The sequence below is a fragment of the Gallinula chloropus genome (genome assembly GCF_964237585.1).
Source record: "Gallinula chloropus genome assembly, chromosome: 20".
In the NCBI taxonomy this organism is placed as follows: domain Eukaryota; kingdom Metazoa; phylum Chordata; class Aves; order Gruiformes; family Rallidae; genus Gallinula; species Gallinula chloropus.
The window spans coordinates 11,154,865-11,176,341 of NC_140105.1; the positions used below are offsets into that span (position 1 = coordinate 11,154,865).

At 39.7% G+C, this 21,477-nt stretch overlaps 1 protein-coding gene across 1 annotated transcript in view; it reads right to left on the bottom strand.

Annotated features, from left to right (window-relative positions):
• Positions 1-21,477, bottom strand: part of CA10 (carbonic anhydrase 10) — a gene marked incomplete at its 5' end in the record, with an annotated part of 194,977 nt that overhangs the window by 32,069 nt on the left and 141,431 nt on the right. The window contains one exon of the mRNA XM_084273607.1: positions 11,721-11,906. Within this exon, the coding sequence (XP_084129733.1) occupies positions 11,721-11,906 (186 nt within the window). The remainder of the gene's footprint in view (positions 1-11,720; positions 11,907-21,477) is intronic.

The following is a 21,477-nucleotide window of genomic DNA, read 5'->3' on the forward strand; positions in this document are numbered from 1 at the left end:
TGCTTTTCTAATGTGCCCGTGGCAAATCATCAGTTAGGAAATGTTTTCGTGGCAGTTAGATTAAGAAAAAGCCCCACCAACCAGACTACTGAGAAGTAATTGAATAGAATGAATTATTTTTTGTTGAGTTTTAATCCAGCAAATCTTGGCAGGTCTGTGCAGTCATGTCCAGTTAGTTTATACAGAGATAAGAGTGCAGACAGATAAAGGTGAGATAATAAAAGATAAATGGCAAGAAAATGGACTTTAAAGAAATGTGGTTTAACCTTGTCCATTCTAGTTCTCTGCAGTGTTAACACTGATGCTTTGGTGCCTGCTACCACTAACATGCCATTTTAAGGTATGCATGGGAAACAACATCTAACTGTAATAATTTTAGAAAAACATGGTTATGAAATAATGAAACCTCAAGTTCAGTTCCCTTTACTGTTTGTAAAATATCTTAATCCATTAGCTATAACAATTTTGTCTAAAGAAAGCAAGTTTTAGAAGTATTTCTTTCTCAGTCTTTATTGCAAGTTCAGCTACCTAGATGGTTAAAATAAAATCCCTCAAATTTAAAGTATTTTGACTTTCTGGGAGGCAGGGTATGCCTGTGTGCTTTTAATTAAGGAAAGGTCTACAGTGATGGTGGAAGGTCAAGTCAGTATGCTAAATGAAAACTGTAACTCTGCAACCTCACAGCGTTCCCTGAAAATGTAATAAGGCACCAGCTAGAATTGATTTAGTTGGCTTTTTACTAAGACACTAAAATGCCTCATAAGAAACTATTAAACATAAGGTAAAGGATGAAGACCTAACAAAGGAGTAGCTGAAGCTACAGAAATAAACTGAAGGTTAGAGAGCTAATGGTAAGGGTTCACAGCTGCCACCATGTATTAGAAAACAGTAATTATTATCAGGGAGGAGGGAGACTTCTGGGCTGGAGCTCCTCCTGGGCTAATTCAGTCTGAGGAGGATGCGGTCCCTCCCCAGCATTCAGGTCCCAAGTCGGTGACCAGAGCATCCATGTAGGATGTGGAAGACCTTTCATGTCATCTTGGCTGCCTCTTTGCCCAATTTGGACATGGGTGTGAGCCAGGAATTCCAGCCACCTGCAAGATGGCCTTGCTTTTGTTGGAAATCAGGGTCACGTTTACTGTCTATAAGGGTGTTGTGGCTGCGCAACACAGCCCCAGGCAGCCACTTGCTCACTGCCCCTCTCCTACCCCTGTGGTGGGGTGGGGTGGGGTAAGAATCAGAAGAGCAGAAGTGAGAAAACCCCTGGGGTGAGATAAAGACAGTTCAATGGGTAAAGGAAAAGGAAGAGGTGTGCAAGCGAAGCAAGGTGAGGAATCCATTCCCTACGCCCCATGGGCGGGCAGGCGGGCAGCCATCCCAGGACAGCCGGGCTCCATGATGCTTAATGGTTGCTTGGGAAGACAAATGCCACCACTCCCAATGCCACCCCCAAGTCCTTCCTCTCCCCCCAGCCCCTTACAAGCTGAGCATGACACCACATGGTATGTGCCATCCCTTGGGTCACTGGCATCAGCTGTCCCAGCTGTGTCCCCTCCACCTCCTCATGCACCCCCAGCCCACTCACTGTTGGGGTGAGAAGCTGAACTGTCCTGTGAGCACTGCTCTGCAATAACAGCAACATCCCTGGATTATCAACACAGACCCAAAACACAGCCCTGTATCAGCTACTGTGAACAAAATTATCTCCATCCCAGCCAAAACCAGCACAGGGGGTCATGCCTGCTCTCAGAGTTAGTTACTTCTGACTACATGTAGGCATTAAGCAAGTTGTTGCAATCAAGACCTATGTGGCTGTGTGAGTGCCCAGCACCAAACATGTTAGTGCCTGAGGAACTTCACTGTACTTGCTGGTGATGGATCAGTGTTTTGAAAGTGTTGTCTCGTCTGTTGTTATGTTTATGATCTGATTGCCAGCATTCCTCCTCCAGTGCCCAGGCAGCATCAGTGACCAGAGACTAGGCTGAAAAAGTAATGTTGACAGTAATTGCTCACTTTTTATTATCTCTTGCAATTTACCAAAAGAAAACAAACCAAAAAATTCACATATGCTGTTTATTTTCTTTTGTGGTCACCCATAATAGCTGCAAAAGCTTTTGTATAAGAAGTTACTCTGAATCCTCCTTTCTCTGGAATGTTACATTAAAGATACTTACAGAAAAAGTTAAAATTTATAAGTAGCATAATGGAAAAATCATTACTAAGTAACATAAAACCCATTTCAAAATGAACCTATTTTTTTGGCTGCAGAGGTAAATTACTATTTAATTAAAGAAGAATCATCCTGTAGCAAGTAAAGTCACCCCAAGCAAATGATAATAATTTGGAATGAGGCAAAATGAATACTTCATAAGTGACACAGGAGGTTTAGAGTGCTGAATGTTTTAATGTCCCAGTGGTTTAAAAGAGCAAATCCTGCAGCTGCTACTCTAAGCAGAAAAACTCCACCTTATTGCTTTATGATGCTGGATTTCAAAATCGAGGCACCAAAGGGATTTAGATTATAGTCTGTGACAGACTGTGCTCTCAGTACATTGACGCTCTCCTCCACTTCTCCCTCCCCCCCCAAAAAAGAGAACAGTTGGTAACTGAAAAGTAAACATGTGCAAAATTATATTTATTATTGAAGGGACCTGTTTCACTCAGTATCTAAGAAATTCAATATCTATTATTCCATGCTGCAGATATTTTGCTGTGTCACATGCCGCATTACTATTAGCTGGCATTGTCACAGAGCTTGTAATTTGTTTGGAGAGCTCCTACAGTTCTGCTAATGGACAGACAGGTCCATAACATTCAGATATGGAGTTTCTCAAGAAGGAAAGTTTTCTGACAAGGAACACCCACATGTGTAGATAATGAACAAGAAGAAAAAATAAAAAACCCACCTCTAAAAATCTGCCTGTACAGTTTCTCAAACTTCAGTATATAGCAGAGAGTAGCTATGGAGTTTGCATCACAGGACCTCCACAAGACAATATACAGGGGCAAAAACCCCTGGGCCCAGCAACGGGGCTCCTTGTATTTCCTCTGCATTGTCCAGAAACAACATGCTTTGGTAAAAGATTGAGAGACCCAGGGAATTGGGATGCTTTCAGATTCTAGTGATAAATAAGCAAACATTTGCAAAAACATTTCTGTTTCTTGCTATAACTGACTGGAGACTGGAAGTCCTATTGCATGGCAGTGGAAATAATGAAAAGAACTTCAATGCCATGTAGCAGCTGGTACACTGACTTCCCCAGCCTTCCCTTGACTGCTTTAAGAATAACTCCCTTAGGCATTATGTAGAAAACTTTCAAATACTTAAATATTTAACACTGCTTTCTAGAAATCAATTGATAATTCTGCAGAAATCAGGTGATCTCTGTATCCCTCACTGTCTGAAATTTTAATGCATTCTATTATTTCAGAATGTCTTAATGCAATTTGTTTGGGGCAATTTTAGTAGGTTTAAATAATCAAAATGAGAACATGCTAAAATGTTTCTGAGGGGGTCCTTTGTTTGTTTCACGTGACAGTGAACTGTCATTTTTCACCCACAGTGACCACATGATTATCTCAGTAATCTGATAAAATGAAAAAGTCCAAGCCTGAAACAAAGATCAGAATCCTGCTTGGGCACCTGAAATTTAGTCTCAAATTTTCCAAGTGTTAAACACTTGTTCTAGAGCATCATTTAAACTCCAGATGGCATCTAATGACTGTTTGGGATTATAAAATGAAGTGACTGTTCCTTTCGATTATATGTTATTGTTAGTCTTTCTGCTAAAAGAAGTAAATATGTAATTCTCACCCCGATCATCTTAGTTTGTATTCTACAAAGAGCCATAGTTGTATCTAGGCCCAACCCTGGTTCCTTGTTGGTGCAGTAACTGAGCTTCAGCAGTTTATACACCAAAAGAAACATCCTATTACAATTTGCTTCAAATAAACCCATTAAACTTGTCTATTTTCTCTGTGCTATCATAAAAAGCACACTTAGACCTACAGTATGATCTGTAAATTCTTCCCTTGCAAAAACATTGAAAGTCAGAAACCCCATTTGTATTTCCACCTCTAACCAAGCTCTAACCAAGGTGAAAAAATGATCATGAATGGTATTTACGACATCCGAAGCTGATTATACACCAAGTAAAATTCTTTATTGCTGATATAAAGCTTGGACATTACATAATTTGATTTGTGTAATTAAGGTTTTTTCCTCAGGGAAGGATAAACCAGGCTATTTCTAGAATCTAATTTTCCTTTAAAAACAGCAGTATGACTACAACAGCACTAAATGTAAGGCTGTGACTGCAGGAGTATCCTGGCACTGCCTAGCAATGCAGCTATTTGTACAAAATTAAGTTTTACTTGCTGTGGTTTTTTTCTGTTTATATATTTACGATCCATGATTTATAGTTGCTACACCTTTACTTGACTCTATAACTTCTCCTGGCTAGTGAGTTTTGGGATTTGTTATTTAACAAGCGTATATTACCCATGACTTGAAGATGACTGTCTAGCCAAAAAAAATAGAGGAAGGAACATAAGTTAAAAGTCAATTATTCCACTTCAAAAGTGTTAAAGATGAAACTGCTTTTGAAGGTCACTAAGGATTGAGATGCATTTTTAGTACGTAGCCAGTGTGGGAAGTTTCCTGCATTCTGATGTAAAACACACCGTAAAAATTTCTGTTCCATATTCCTGGAAATTCATCCTTCTCGTGGTTTCCCACAGCGTACTTCAAAAAGAGAAGCTTCCTCCGTAAGAAATGCTAACTGCATTTCAAATATTGCCCATTTGCTGCTTACAAAATATCTGGATGTCAGCACATTATTCTGACTGGTACGTTAGAATTGTTATTGCTGCCACGCGGCCACGGCTTCAGACGGCGCAGTTAATGGCTGGCTTGCCACCCGTTCTCACATATTGGTTTCAAGGTGCTCTCTGTCACCTCCTCTCCCTGCAAATCTGTCCATAATTCATGTGAGTGTATACAATGCTGAAAAGCTCCCATCAAAAAAACCCCTATAAAAATCTAATAGAGTGTGAAATCGAATAAATGGAATTGGGTGCAGCAATTAGTTTGCATTTTTATCTGCAGCACTGTTTCCTATCCATCAGCAAAGTAACAGGTAAATGCATGTAGCTCAGATGCTCTGGAATGTTTAAGGAATGTAAATACAGAAGGTTCAGAACAAAATAATACGAGAAATCTGGGCAATACAACCTAGCATTCAGATCTGCAGTATTAGATTTTGGGAAATTATTTGCGGTATCTCATGAAGCCTGCAGGTATTTTGTATCATGTACCTCATCCCTTTGTATATGGCTATAGAGCCACTGTTTACCTGTTCAATTGCTACGTGTCCCAAACTTTTCTGTCCCTCACTTCCACTAAAACTATTCGCGCTCAGGCAGAAGGCTGGTGCCCAGCTGACTTCTGGGGCTACAGGAGCGCAGCTGCACTGAAGCTGCCTGGACTCCGTGGAGCAGAGAGGCATTGTGGCCCTCTTCCTACCAGAGCAGATAGCAGCTACACAGAATGTATTCATTGCAGTTTTACTGGGAGCATAAGGGATGTTGAGGTTTTCCACTATGCCCAAGAGTCTTGGAGCATTTTGACCTGCCCCCTGGCTTCTGCTCACTCCCAGCTCCCATCCTGGCAGGGACGCTGTGGTCAGTTTAACAGGCTATGTAATCTAAACTGCATGTTTGTACAGACTAGGGTTAACTACTGTGTATTACTTCATGCAGTGGTTCTACAGCAATATGATCTGTATCTTACAGGAAAGTACACAGCAAATTAAAACATTACCTTTCATTTTCCTATTCGATTTGTACCGTTCTGCGGCCACCTATTTATTGCTGGTTTCTGATACAGTCAGTGCATTAGACTTAGCACCTTAATGACACTTGAGTCAACAAAACTTTTGTTCAGCATCTTGATTTATTGTTTAATTTTCTTTGGGAAGTATTTTGGGAACATTTTAAAATGGTTTTGGTAAGTTTGACTTTCTAAAATAACCCAGGTTTCCAGTATGGCTCCCGGCAAGCTTTGCTGGCTAGATTCTCTCAGCAGTGTTCTTCCTATGGACTATGCTTTTAAATCAGCAGGGCTGTGCTGTCCAGCAGGACAGGCAGCTGTTTCATCACGTAGGCAGCCTACAATTAAACCACATCTCTGTTAGAGAGCCTCATTTCCTTATGAAGTCAATAGAGAGTGGACAGGAATTTCCGTTGGGTGATTCAGAACTCTTAAATTAGCAGACCACAGTCAGGTGTGAAAATCCCTCAATTTGTGCTAATATCTTGTTCAGTCGTATTTTCTGTTATATTAACCAGCAATAAAAACCCATTTAACTTAAAATATAAAATTGATTTTACTTTAGAAAAACACAGTAAGCATGTGTCGATGAATTGGTGTCCTTTGGACTTTAACTCTGCTTTTTATGGATATGAGTATTTTACAAAATTTCTGGTGAAGCCACCTGCAATCTTCAGGCTAGACAGAGGTGCATTCTTGCAACTAATGCACATGTTCATCTCCCACTGATTTTGAATTACTCATGTGAATAGTCTCCTTATACTGTAGTGGTGACAATACAGCCACCCCTTCCTGATTTATATTCTGTTCCTATAGCAATTTAATTCATTATCCTATTGACTTTCTCCTCTGAAGCTGAACATTAATCTGAAGGTTATAGAGATTTTACTAAACCACCCTTCCATTAGACATGTGTTCCCTCATCTGGTACTTTCCTTGGAGGCTTATTTTTCAACATTAATAAGCACGGGAGTACAGCAAACTTATCTTCTGGCTGAAATACTTAAAAATGACCTGCATCATTTCCAATAAAGTCTCCAAAATGTAATACAGATGGCCTCTGGCAACTGACAGATCTGAATTTCAAACTTCCTTCTGCAAGCTGTTGGCAGGAGTGCCAGCGTTATGAGGTGTAGTAGGGGCAGACTTACAGCTCAGTCTGCTCTGGTGGTGTAACCACCTGTAGTTAGAAAGTAGCAGGACATTCCTATCCTCTGCTCAGGGAAATCGCTGATTTAATGCTCCTTTCCTAAGGAAGGGGAAGGACTATGTGCTAGTACAATTTGAAGAGTCACCAATCCTCACATCAGTGAAGCTTCCTGTAGAGAACAAACCAGAAACTCAGACCTGGGAGAGGAATCTAAATGTTGGGTAGGTGTAGGGGACTGTGTGGAGAGAACAGAGGCTTCTGGGCAGAACTGCCCCGCAGGTTAGAAAAGGCAGCAGGAGTCCTGAGCCCAATGTCACACCGGAGGCACAATGGCACATTCACCTGCTAGGAGATGAAAGTTTTGGGAAGATGATGGGGCCTTATCAACTAAAGGGTTATAAATGGTTTCTTATGAGCAATGCACAGAGTTGGCCTGTATTTCCCATTTCTTCTGGTGTGCTAACTGGCTGTAACTTGTTCTGTTTTGCCAACATAACTGAAGCCATGCTATAGACACAGTACTTTATTCCAGGAAAGGGTCTTTAGTTGGGTTTTCTGTTGGGGTTTTGGTTGGAGGTTTTTTTGTGCATTTGGTTTTGGTTGGGTTTTTTGTACAGACAATGACAACATTAGGCTTTTTGGGGGGGAACCAAGCAGGCGAGTCAAAGGTGTACCCAAAGTCTCTGTGACAGAGCCACTGCTCCTGATACAACAATCCAGACTAATTCTGCAGCAGGCTGGATTAAATTATTCCAGATGGCCAGATGCTTTTCATAGGCTGGCTGTCTGACAGCCCTCCTGGAAATATTAGAAGTTGGATTTGCAGCACTGATCTCTGACAAATAATCCTTTGCTATCACTGGAAGTTCCCCACTCACAGAGAATAGGCCTGCACTTGCAGAAGCTGCAGTCGTAGGAGAAGGCTGCTACTTCAGAATGTCTGGCCTCCCCCTTTCTCTCACTTTTTCTTGTATTTTACTTCCTTTTCTTAGTGGCTTTTAGCAGCAGCAAAAGTAAATGTCAGTTCCAAACTGTGTGTCTAGCTTGCGATATGTATTTATTTATCTAAACAGTGTTCTAGTTTTCATTTTACTTCTGTAGCAGATGAAATAGCTGTGTGTTTACAACCTCACTCGGTGGGTTTTCAAAGGGTGACTTGGTGGGCAGAGATTTTTTCTCCTGTGTTGTGGACTATGGTCTCTTCTTGGAAAGTCTCCAGCTATTGGATTTGTGAGAAGTGCATGACCCCAAATAATTAAGCTCCTTGACTTTCTGCCTTTACATCGATAAGGCTGGTACAGTACAGAGCTGTAAAGTGGCTGGAGGTCTCCTGCAGCACATTATTCATTTTTCTACTTAGGAAAAAAAAAAATAGGTATGGGTTTTTATGACTTTACCACAAGGTAAAGTTAAAGGCTTCCATTTTCACCACAAAACTTTTAGAGATTGCTACCTTTTTATTTTAGCAAGGTAGACGGTGTCTGAACAGCAGCACCGGTAAGTTCTGCTGCAGTTTGCACTGCTGCTGTCTGAAAGGAAGACAGTCTTTCTCATTAAACAATATGAATTAAAAACTGTTTTGCACAGAGGCAGGCAGCAGACACAAATGACTGGTGTCTTAGTTCGGGACTTTGGTTGAGCCAAGATTTTCTTTTAATGGTCATAACACAGTGGGATGCTCATGCAGTGAGTAGGAATTAAAGACACTCAAGTGTGTATCAGAGGGACAAGTAAATGCTCAATTTGTTTATTTAAGCATTCTAAAGCCTTTCTTTTCATATTGCAGTGCCAAGCACATTGATGATAATCTGATACACTGTTTTAAAGACCTTCCATTCAAACTATTTAAGCAGTAGTTCAGTTATTCTGCCTAATAAAGTGATAATTAAGGGCTAAAAGGAGATCTCTGGACAGCCTTTAACACCTAGTCACCTAGTTAAATGTTAAAGCTTGGAAATTACAGGCCTCGGTATCTTTCAGGCTGCAGTATATTTTGAAGCAATTTTCTATTTCTAGATTGTTTTTCATGCCATGGTACCACCCCAGTGCTCTCTAGCTTGCTTTGAGTGTTTGTCCACTTGCAGAACATCTTCACTAGGCAAAAAAATGTCCCTAGAACCAAACTTCTTGCTTAGTAAACTGTATGTGGGATTTCCAGATATATAAAGAGAACTGCAGCTGATTCAAGATACATTGGGGTTGTTTATAAGCTTTTGTCTTGTCTACACTTCAGATTTCATGTAGGTCTGAGCCAATCTAATAGTTTGCCCATGCTGTGATGGAGAGGTACTGCTCTCTCCCCACCTTCTCCCAAGGTTCCCCTTCTCTGTCTCTGTGGTGTGCTTTAGTATGCACTGGAGACCTTAGTGAGAAAAAGGGGACCAATGTGGATAGGAGTGGAGGGAAGGATGGGTAGGAATGAGCTGACTGTGATCCACTGGAATGGATCATGCTTCTTAGGTGCCTCATCCTTGGGAATTTTTTCCATAGCAAAACAGAGGTTCCAGTAAAAGCCATAGTGGGTTTGGCCCACGCAATTAAGAACAGCAGTAATGAAGCCCCATCACGGGAGTTAACGTGCAAATAGCAGTCACCAGCTAAATCAAACTACTGCACTTACTGTCTCCTCTGACAGCATTATCCAAGGCATAAGTGTTTGTAATTAGCAGCAAGAGTCTGGAAAGCACGCATTACATTATAAAGACACGTACTCTATCTGAAAGTCAGGGAGCTGGTCTGTAGTCTTCTTACTGTGGTTGCTGGGAGCTGTAGACATTACATCTTCCAGTGCTGAGAGCTTATCAAAAATCACTTATTTATACAGACAGCACTTGCATGGGTGGATGTATATTCTAAGAACACCATCAGCTACTGTCCTTCACTGCAAATTTGCAGCCATTCTATTCAGTGTGATTGATTTGAATCTGTGCTTGTACTTGGGAAACAGTATGTGTTCTATAAATAAGACCTAACTGTGCAGATGCAGGTTCAAATTAGTAATTAATACTTGACCTGATTGGAACTTACCTGTCCTGCTGCCCAAAAGAGCTGTCTGAAACTTTGAAAAACACATCCTCAAAGGACAGAATTCATTTCACCATCTGAAAAGGAGGCATCTAGTCTAAGCCACTTGGCTTGTTGCTCCTCTCTGCTCTGTCGTCAAGAGAGATACATCTACATAGAGTGATTTGTCCTGTCCCATGAGATGCATCTCTGGCTATCAGGAACGATCATCCTCTGAAGATGCATTAGCATCTTACTATTCACTGCAGGAAGAATTCTCATAGCTTGATGAATCCTGCATATACTGTGGATCCAGCTGTGCGTGACTGACTGAATGACAGCGGTTTCCACTTAGCTAGGTTTTCTGCCTTTATTAAGAAAAACTTGAGGTCTCTGTTAGCAAATACCAAATATTAATAGTACTTCAAAACTCCTGCTTTCAAAACTAGAAAAGCCTAGTTAAGTGTTGCAAAACAATGTTCTACATTTTTACCTTTTATTATAGTCTGACTCATGAATTTATAACTTAAAAACACTTAAAAATATCTGAAGGGATGCTGATACATCATATCAAGTGCAATGGTATGTTTCAACCAGATTTTTGCTTTGTTGTTCACTCAACCTGCTTTCATTTGAATATTACTTTTCTGGGACTCTGATTAGCAAAGCAAAGACCTTATTTACTACAGCATACTTAACTTTCAGCTCTTAAAGGAGTAATACATTATACGTTCACTCATCATAGAATTTAATGAAGGCAAGCAGAAGTCAGTCGTGTAAAGATGAATAATTTCATGAAAGAGCTGCCACTGACTATGTTATACATCTATGTAGCTTATAAAACAAAGCAAATTATTACCATCAATTATAATACCATCATTTGACAACTCTACAATTAATTTCCTACTTTTAAATAACTGCTGTTGCCGGGTGCCAAAGAAAATGCAATGTGTTAACTGACTCATCACTAGAGTTGGTGACAGATAGTACAGATGGTAATTTGATTATTCATCTTCAAGAAAATAAGTTCTTTATTATGAAAAAAACCCTATTCATTTTGGTCTTCTGAAAGAATGGTGAAAGAATACCTTGGGTATCTTTAACAACAACCCCTGCAGTCATATGCAGTTATTCAGTGTATTATTTTATTTGCTGAGATTTGTGGAGTGGATATCATTAAATTATGGTCTTTTCTGGGCCAATTACACACACGTATTTAAAAGACAATGCAAGTACCAATTCTGACAGAGTTTACCTGTGGAGTTAACAGTATTTCTTGAGCAGACCAACAAATTTCTGTGGAACCATCTCTGAAATTAAGTATCACCTTATTTTTACATGAATTGAAGGTTGAATGATGCTCAGTGTAGTCTTACACACCTTTGAGAAGTAAAAGTAGTGCTTTTATAAGAATCTGAAGCCCTTTCAGTATTACTTTGTGGTTAATTTTGTATTTGCTTTTACTAAGGATATCAAAAGGTACCTGATTACTTTATCAGTAGTGTGTATGAGAACATACTGTGTCTACGCATACAGTAAATAAAAGTTTCACATTTAGATATGAGTCACCCAATTTGTGGTGCGTGGGGGGAGAGGGAAAAAAGCAATTCACTGCTATCCAGCATGGATAAAGGGAAACCATTTTTAGGAGTACAAATTAGTTTGCAAATGTCTTCAGGCAGAAATGGAAAGTCATTCACGCTGGTTCATTTGTAACACCAAAATACATTGACGTACCTCCCCAGAGAAAGCCTGTCCATTGAGCAGGTGCTCTGATCCCTGGCTGTCTTCGCTTCCGAAGTGTAACCGGATTTCCTCTAAGCGGTGACTGTATGTCATCGGTCCTCCGGAGATGTTGACCAAATGCTCTTTGTCTAATCGTAGAGATACATGTCTCCCTGTGTTATACATTGTCCCACTGACCTAAACAAAACGGGAGGGTGAATTGAAAATCATTTGTAAAGTGCTTCTTGCTCTCATTCCTTCCACACCTTCACTGAAATGAAGCGATACATCTTATTGTGAGACGAAATACACAACCTGGGGTTACACTTCAACCTCTGCTTTGAATCTTCTACTGTATATTCAAATGTTTTGCTAAATCCATATGTACACATTTTAGCCAGGGGCACATTGTTACCACAGGGAATAGGATTACTGTACTTCCAAATAAGTAGGCTCTTAGAGTATTTTTTATGCAAGGTTTGTAACGGCTTCGTTACGAACTTTCTGCACTGAAAAGAGGAACATTTCAGCTGACATAAATTATTGAAGTACACTTGAACAAAGCTGAAATTTAACTCATTTTTTCCTTCTTTTAATATTTATGACAAAGGTATCTGAATGTAGAGGCGCTGCACAAAGCAGAGGTACCATTACTCAGAAGTAGGGAGCCCTATTCCTACTAGAGCTGCATGTAAAAACACTCACTGTCCTTCTCTGCAAATCTCTTTGTTTTGTTAAGAATATTCTATGTTTACAACTGCCAGATAATTTAGCCATAGCAGTGCAGAATTAATTACAACTTGATCAAATCTCTCTAGTTCGTACTACACCTCAAATAGCTGTAACACTTGTCAAGATTCACCTTTACTTTTACAAAGACTGAATGTTGTGCTTCACTTGCAAACTGATTTACAGCTGCTGTAATCAAAAAAGGTGTGCAAATATGAAATATAATTCTGTCATAATTTCCACCTTCATAGGAAAAGTTTCTATAGCAAGAGGTTCCTTAATTTATGCCATTAGAAAGTAAAATATGCCAGTCTGAGTTAAAGTAGCATTGTGATTGACTTGAAAACATTCTGCACGGATACAAATGGTACACTTGGATAACATTCATTTACTTTAAGAAAAGGAAGCGTAGCAATAATATGCTTTGTTGCACTTCAATTTAAAATTAAAGACGTTACTATTATGTATTATATCCTATACTACATCAGTACCATAGTAATTAACGTTGCTGCAATGTCATTTTATCTGTAATACTAATTACTGAGTTTAAATGACCTGTTTTCTTGCACAGTGTGTTGTAAAAAGTTACACTGAACAGACTGTGCAATAGAACTAAATGGATGAGATTAAACAGCTTTTGATTGTCGTGGTTTTTTAGACTTTGATACAGATGTTCTGATTTTTTTGGTGTTTATTCCAATTCAAAATAAGCCGCTATAAATTTCTTATGAAAAGTAATAAACACAAATATTCCTATTCATTGCAAATAAACCACAGTGATCTTACTTATAAATGCTTCTCAGTTTTTCTGCTTGACTTTGCATGCCTAATGATTAAACTCCAAGTTGAGTGCAATAGGTGGAAGAGGGTTGGTTTATTGAATTCGGTTTCAGTACACTGCATATGAATGACAGGAAATTGCTAATCACAAGTAACAAATGTAGTTTAAAAACAAATAGGAGAAAATGGTTTAAAGCCTTTTCTTCATATTTGGAAACTCATGCTTCACTGAACACTCGCTTACATTTAGCAGCTATGCAAAATATTCAGGATCCATTTCCTTACTTAAATTGGTACAAATCTCAAATTAGGTTACCATCATTTTCTCTCTCACGGTAAAAGTGACCCAAATAACCCCTGCTATGAATCAAATAACTCTGCAGAGCAAAGAGGGGAAATTGTAAGATACAAATTCATGAACAAGAGTAACATTTGTCTTTCTCCTTTCTCCCCTTATAGAAAAGGCAGTGCTTGCAATGAGATTGTGTTGATTGTTTTAAAGCAGACCTTCTCCACCTAACTGCAGAGGAGCGGTAGTAATGCAGTGCAGTGCCTGACATGCTTGTTTCTGACCTGCTGGGAGGGAGGAACACTTTGAAGTGAGATGGTAAAATAATCTCCTGAATGGGCATGCAGACTTGTCACCAGGAAGGACAGAATGCAAGATCTTCAATATAAAAAATGCAAAGTTTCACCCTATTATCTGCTGCTTTCGGATTAAGCGCCGCACCAGTTTCCTTGTGACTTTGTGCTCAATGGAGGACCAGCCACATATACCAGTCTAGATGCAGCACCAAGTTGTCCCTGATGTGCCCATACCCATCTCTTTTCTTGAGTGTCAACATATATCACCATTCCTAGCAACTTAGGATAGGCACTTCTTTTGTGGGCATTTCACAGAATCACAAGGTTGGGAAAGACCTTTAAGACTGAGTCCAACTATTCCCATTCTGTGCTAAACCATATCCCTAAGTACATGATCTACTGCTTTTTTAAACACATCCAGGGAAGGTGACTCAATCACCTCCCTGGGCAGCCTGTTCCATGTCCTGACAGCTTTTTCAGTGAAGAATTTTTTCCTAACATCTAACCTGACCCTGCCCTGGCACAACTTAAAATCTGATTCACATAAGAATATCTGTCATATTTGTAATCTACTAATATTACATCTGAATGAAAGATTGAAATATTTAGGAACGTATTTTTTAAAAGAAATCAAAACTGGAGACTTTCTGACTGGCCAAGAGTGTGTATAGCAGGCTGTGCTTGGTTGTGGAAGTACCACCATAATGCTACATAGAATTCTTTACCGTGGTTCATGATATTGCCTGGTTTATAAACAAACCCAGTATCTTATCACCTTTAAAAGTGTACATTTTAAGCATAAATGTTTACGACTGTAGGACATAGTATCGTATGAGTGCAATCATCTTCTGTTTGCAAGCTCAAAGTCCACAAATGCATTATACTGGGTAGGAAAGTGTAAAGGGAAAAAAACAATGCAAGGAGAAAAAAGTGGCCGCCTTTGTTTTCAGTAGAAAACTCTGCATTGTGTTTTCATTGTGTGCAGCCTTAACTGTGAAAAAGAAGGTTCTAATCTTCTTCATGATGTGAACCTACTGAGAAGGGAATGATTTTCTGTATTTTATGGTACTGAGCCTTTTACTGCGATGATGCACTGTCACTGTAGAACATCGAACCGAGCTGGTTCTGTGGAAAGCAAAGTTGCATGTGGTCTTGTAAAAGGCCACAGGCACAAAAGTCAATGAAGAAGTAAAAGTTAATTTTCTATATTCTCTACATTCTCACACAAGATAACCAGTATGACTGGGGGAAAAAATGTTGACCCTTCCTGCTACAGTCAACAATATCTGCTGTTCCAGAAAGCACAGCATTGGTTTTTATACTGCTCCATGGATAGGATAAAAAGTTATAGGGTAGTTTAAAAGGATAATATAAAAGATCTGTTAAGACCTATATAACCATTTCAGCAATGCGTCAGACTAACCCTGGTTGCTAAGTCCTCCACAGTAATGGCCTTTGTGTTGCTTCTTGCTCTGCTATTAAGTAACCCTTTTGTTCTGTGGTTCTGTTTGACTTGAAAGTTATAGGAAGATGAAAACGCAGCAACAAGTGAGGGGAGAAAAGAGCACTAAATCTTGCTTTCTGCTTTTTCAAAAGGATCGATATTCACATTTATCTTATGCACCAGAAATGAGACTATAGTAAAGAAAGCATATATTAAAATGTCAGGAGAAGCCTGTCTGAGAAAACAGCAAAGTCCAACGTTGTCAGATTTAAAGTTCATACCACATTCTTAGTTGACCCCATTTACCTCATACCTTCAGAAACATTTCCAAACAGGTACCTTTACCCATGGCAAAATCCCTGGGCATGTTGACAGACTTCAACATTAATTACAGAATAGTTCAATTTTGGTAGACTTTAATTAAATTATTAACATATTCCTGATGTAGTTATTTTCTATTTAATCTCATTCATTTTAATTCTTGCTTCACAGAGCTTTGTGCACATAATTCCCCAGCAGCATTACTCTCTCTCTTTATCTTGATGCGAGACAGCCGCACAGGCACACGCTGCTAATATATTCTATGCTACGTTTGTAAGTGAGATCCGAATGCTCAAAGGTATCTGTGTATAACTTGCTGGTCCTGTGATCACCAAAAAGTTCTGAATCTGCTCTTTGAAATGTGTAACACAAAATCAACAACAATACACACCTGATAAACACAAACTCTTTGACCCATCTTTATCTTGAAGCTCTACAGACTTTATGAACATTAGGGGAAAAAACCCAACAAACAATCCTCATTTTCTTTTCTAATGATGTTCTTTAACCCTGCATTTGTGGAAGCATTTTTGTTGTGTCCTAGTTAACTGTATAGCTTGTTCTCATCATCTTTTTTTTTTTCCACTAGTCCTGAGCTAAATACTTTTCAGAACTTCCTTAGAGCCTGGTTAAAATAGCCTTCAAACCCCTGAGCGGAAATGACAGAAAAAGAAGCCTGTTTCTGGGCAAAGCCACTTAGAAATGTAAGCAGAGAATGCAAGAGGAAAGGAGAGGAAGCTGAGGTGGATTCTTTGCCTTTCACTCCATGCTACCCAAGTTCACCATCACCTTTGTTCAAGGGGTAGCGCTGGCTCCCTGCTTCCTAAGGGGCCTTTACAAAATAGCAAACGAGTGCATTTCAGGTTTATTCAGGTAAGAGTGGCCTGAAGATTTGTTCCAAGAACATTTTTAAACTTGTGGCAGTACCTGCAGCACTGAATGTAAGGAAGCAAGAAAATCAATTGTGTATGGCTGCCTGCTGTGGTGTCCTTGGATCTTATCTGCAATATTAGATGTTTCTTTTTTCTTTTAGGATGAAAATAGATATGGTCCAAAGAAGGCCCAGTACTGTATAGGGAAGCAAATCACCAAGGATTGAAGAGTGTTTTGAAGGTGTTGTAGTGCCCCAGTTTTATATCCTGCAATAATCAAGTTGCTATCACCTGCCACGTGGCTTCCACATTTTCCTCTTGGAGTCTTATATTGCAGCGGAAGAGGAAAACAGCTGTGTAGGCTCAAGGAGTAGTGGGCTTTCCTCCCTCCTTGGCAGCACTGGAACCTCCAATGCTACGTGATCTGTCGTTACCTTTGGTTCCTGCTGTTCGGTACCCACGTAGCGACAGCAGCGGGTGGCCTGGTGCGTGCAGGAGGGGTCCCAAGTTGTGCCACTGTTGTTCCGTTCAACTCCTGCTTAACAGGTTCGTGGAGGCACAAGTGCTCCATGAACACATTCAAACATGAATACTAACATTAAACTGTCCCTAGAATCTGCCATGTAGGGATCTTAAAGTGCAAACATGCAAAAAGAAACACACGATCGTCTTTTGGCTCACTGGGGTAAGTCAGCATTAATGCCAGAGTGTTTTATTTTCTTCCTGACACATAGACAGGACCATCCAATGGAAAATTTAACTCCAGCTCATGTTACCTGAACCTGAGTTTCTATGTGCAGTGATAAACAGAATCATGTTTTTTCTGAGTCCCTCAAGCAAGTTCCTTTCTTTTAATGTTTTTTGATTGTCGTTCATAGTATCTTGACCAGACCATATTCTGTGATATGAAGCACTGTCCTCATTGATTTAAATTGATTGTACTGTAGCCAGTACCTTCTATCTCTCTCTGTGCAAAGCAGAGACTGCTTCAGGGTTTGAGAACAGAGTTTACACAGACTTCAGGGCAAGTCTGTGATTGGAAATCTGACTTTAGGAGCAGTGATGAAGCATCACACCAAACTAGAATTTCAAATGTAACCTCCTAAGGCACACTCCTTAGTTCTCTGCAGCAGGATTACATTCCCTTATTCCAAAGGAATGGCTATATAAGAACATTTATTTCCTTCATATTGTGCTTATGGCATCCAGTTAGTTTTAAAACAAGTTTTATGCTGCAGCCCTGATTGCCTAGCTGTTGTTAGAGGACCAAAGCTGCAAAATATAATGATTTTGCAGAGTTGTTACTCCAAGTTATTTAAGAGTTTTTTTAAAAGGGCAGTCTTGGTTTTTAAAGCCTTCTCTTAAAAAGGACATTGATATAATCAAATAGAAGGCAATTTTTCTAGAGATTGTTCCAAACCTCTGAGAGCTCTGTGCAGTCCTGAACTCTGCTCTGAGTGTGTACAGACACACACACACACACACATATACAAGGATGTTCTAATTGTGCTTAAACAATTGTTTTCTACCCAGCATTCGGTTTTATTTAAGTGCATTTGACAAATATTTCCACACCTATAGATTTTTCCTATAAATGGCTCGGGGCTTTAGCCACAGATACATAATCAAAGTATTTCAAACTTTATTTTTGAAGGTAATTTGAAGGCAAATTCCTGCTGTTTCCCGTAAGCCTCCGCAGCTGCCACCAGAGCGCACTGTTGACCCGTCCCATATAGCTTCCACCTATATACCACGGGGACTTCCACAGCCAGGAAGAAAATTAAAACTAATCTTTTTTGTGTGACACGACTGTAATCCGTGGCTTTAGTTTCAGCAGTGGCGGTTTCAGCTGGGGGAAGGAATTGTGGGGTCTGTTGCATTGGTGACACAGGTTTCTAGTCTCCAGTGAGCGTTCGAGGATGCAGCCTCAGCAGGTTGCTTGAAGGCTACTGGATAAGCAAAATATCCAGAGGGCCTTTTCTGGCAAGAATCCAACAGGTATTATAGAATCATAGAGTCTTAGGGTTTGGAAGGGACCTCGAGAGATCATTGGGTCCTACCCTCCTGCCAAAGCAGCTCCCCAGCTCATATTGCACAGGTCGGTGTCCAGACAGGTCTGGAATCTCTCCAGAGATGGAGACTCCACACCCCCTGGGCAGCCTGTCCCAGGGCTCCCTCACCCTCACTGTTGTGTTTATGGGGAAAAAAACAAGTGGAGTGGGGGGTTAAAGGAAGATAGGGAAATACCAGAGTTTTGATATGGTGACACTTGATGGGCAAGAGCTACAAGATAACTGCTGAGCTTTGAAGAACTACAGGCATCATCATCAATATTTGATTACAAAAGGCCCATGTGAAAAATGTAAAATGTGAGAGAGAAGTGTAGAGATTAAAATATCTTTTAATCTTCTGCGTTGAAAAGTTTTTAAAAGGAAATTATATTAATGAGCCAAATTAACCCCTTTACCTGCCTAATGTAATGTGTCATGTCTCAGCATATGGCATGACATGCTGCTTTTTTGCTTTTTAAAGCACCATTCCCAGAAAGACCCTTTCCCATTCGCTGCTCTGCAGTTTTGCCTGTTTGCTCCCCTTAAGTAACTGATCTGTAAAAAAAAAAAACCTCAGAGCCAACCTCATAAATTAAGTATTCAGGCTTCCTGGCTAATGAGCACAATATGTCAATTTTCAGTGATGAAAATACTGTGCTTCAATACTGTATACACCATTCTGTAAAAAAATGCCATTTTAATAGAGGACCCACAGGGTCACTGTTAGTCTGAGATAATTATATGCCATGGGATGTGAACGAATGAAACTGCTCCTAGGACACTGGTAATACCCCACGGAGTCTATATGCCACATGCTGCCTTTTAGGGATAATAAAGTGCCTTACTGTATTTCTCCTACTCCATTAATGTAGTGATTTTTGCTTGCCAGTAATTATGAAGCCTAAAGCAGATGCAGCCAAGTTTCTGGTGTCTAGCAGTAATAATTGGGGTGTGTGTTGATGCTAGCTTTACAGTGGAATTCCTCTCTCCTTAATCTGAAATATCCCAGCTACATTTAAACTATATGCAGTAGGTGAATTTCATCCTGTAGCTTTTATTGAATTCTTAAAATTAAAATCAAATTATTAAAAAAAGATAAGCAGAAAAACTGGCTTCTTTGACTGGACAAAGGATCTGCTGCCACCAAAGCTGGCTGAAGCCTTGAGGGACCAGTAAGGATTTTACATGGGGGATATGTCTTGAAGCTGAAAGCTTTCTTCATGGAGGGGCCCACTGTGTGCTATTTGGAATGAAAAAGACATAATACAGAATGTTTTCCTTCAGGAAAGCAGACTGGATCTCAATGTTCACCATCCTCTGCTGTGTAGTATCTACAGCCTGAATATTTGCAGGCAAACTGAAGCCATGGAAGAGGAATGTGTGAAAACAAATTACCTTGCAATGTGACCCTGAGAGACTTCTTTGCATGCAGTATGCAGTTACCTAGCAGAATGGCAACAATAATCACAGGAATCTTCAGCCAGATGAAATGGTGTGGGGACTGTGCCAAGTTCCAAGTGCTCAGTGATCACATCTAGAATGGGGCAGAGTCTCCACACTGAGACCGCTGTCAGGTTTTTAAAAATAAATACCAGGTTTTTAAAAATAAATATCTGTCTGCTTCAGCAGACTGGTATTTTACTGGGGTAGATTCCTGAGTGACTTCAGTTTATCAGCAGAGAACTAAAGTTCATTTTGAAATCGCGTGCCTGTGTCGTGCTCCAGTGTTTCACACGGATGCTCTGGGGCATTCAAAGCTAGACCTCAGAGCCTGTGGCTGCAGAACTAGGCTCAGGGATTCACAATTCTGTGTTTCTATAGCCACCTTTTTCCCACTGATGACACATCTCATCCCATGCTGTGACACAGTTACAAGCGTTATATGAAAGAGGGAAAAATCACATTTGCGTGTTCCTTTTAGTTCATTAACCTTAGTTTAGAATTAGGCTAAGTCAATAAGTAATTGAGAGAATAACTGGGGCTTGGAGAACTCATTACCCTAATTTAGTCTAGCAATCTGTAACGAGATTTTAGTTTGAAGAATCTGCATGAAAAGCTGTGTTAAAGATAATTTTTGCCTCTGATAAAGCCACGTCAGAAGAGCTGTCTTTCTAAAATCTGAAGGTTTATGTAAATTTCCAAAAGGTTCTCAGTGGTGCCAAAGCTTACAAACTTGTGAGGAACCCAGATAAATGAAAAATGACTCTTTCCATTTTTTAAGCAGGTTTAAAAGGTAAAATTGAATGTTAAAACCCCGAAGTTCTAATTGAGTCCTTTTTTAGTGGGTGATACTGAGACGCACTGACCTCTGGTAGCTGCCTGGATTTCAGAGCTCTTCTTTCAGAGAGCTCCGTGGTTGAAATGCCAGAGGTTTTCCACTGGAATCCAGATTGGATGGAAATTTATAGATGTATATTGAAATTAGTGTGTTTCACTTACTTTATGGTTTGCATATAGCAAGACAGACTTTAAACATTAGATGCTTAGCATCTCATTTGATCAACTGCATATTAACACACATATGCAGGCTTTGTAATGTCTTTATTTTCCCTGTACATTTCCTCTGGTATTTTCATTCCTAACACAACTTCTAAAATAAATTTCCTTGCTGGACAGATGAGATATAGCTGGTTGATGGATTCAAATTCTTTTTTAAACTGTTGGTATATTTTCTACTTCGTTATTTGCATTCAGCCTTAACAAAAAGGCTTTGCTGAATTAATCTTGGGTATGCCTTTCAAGTGCCCAAATAACACTGTAGTGTTGTGTAGATTATAAATGTTCTCACTGTAGTATTTACCTGCATCTATATATCTTTATATGTATATGTGTGCATCTCTATATATTTCTCTCTATACATATGTATATATTTTCTTAAAGATATCACAAAGGTATTAAAATCTTTTCTTTTTCACTCTCTGTGAATAGAAGGAGGGAGAAAAATGTCTGTGCTCACATGTGGGCCTAGATTAATGAGTCGACAAAAC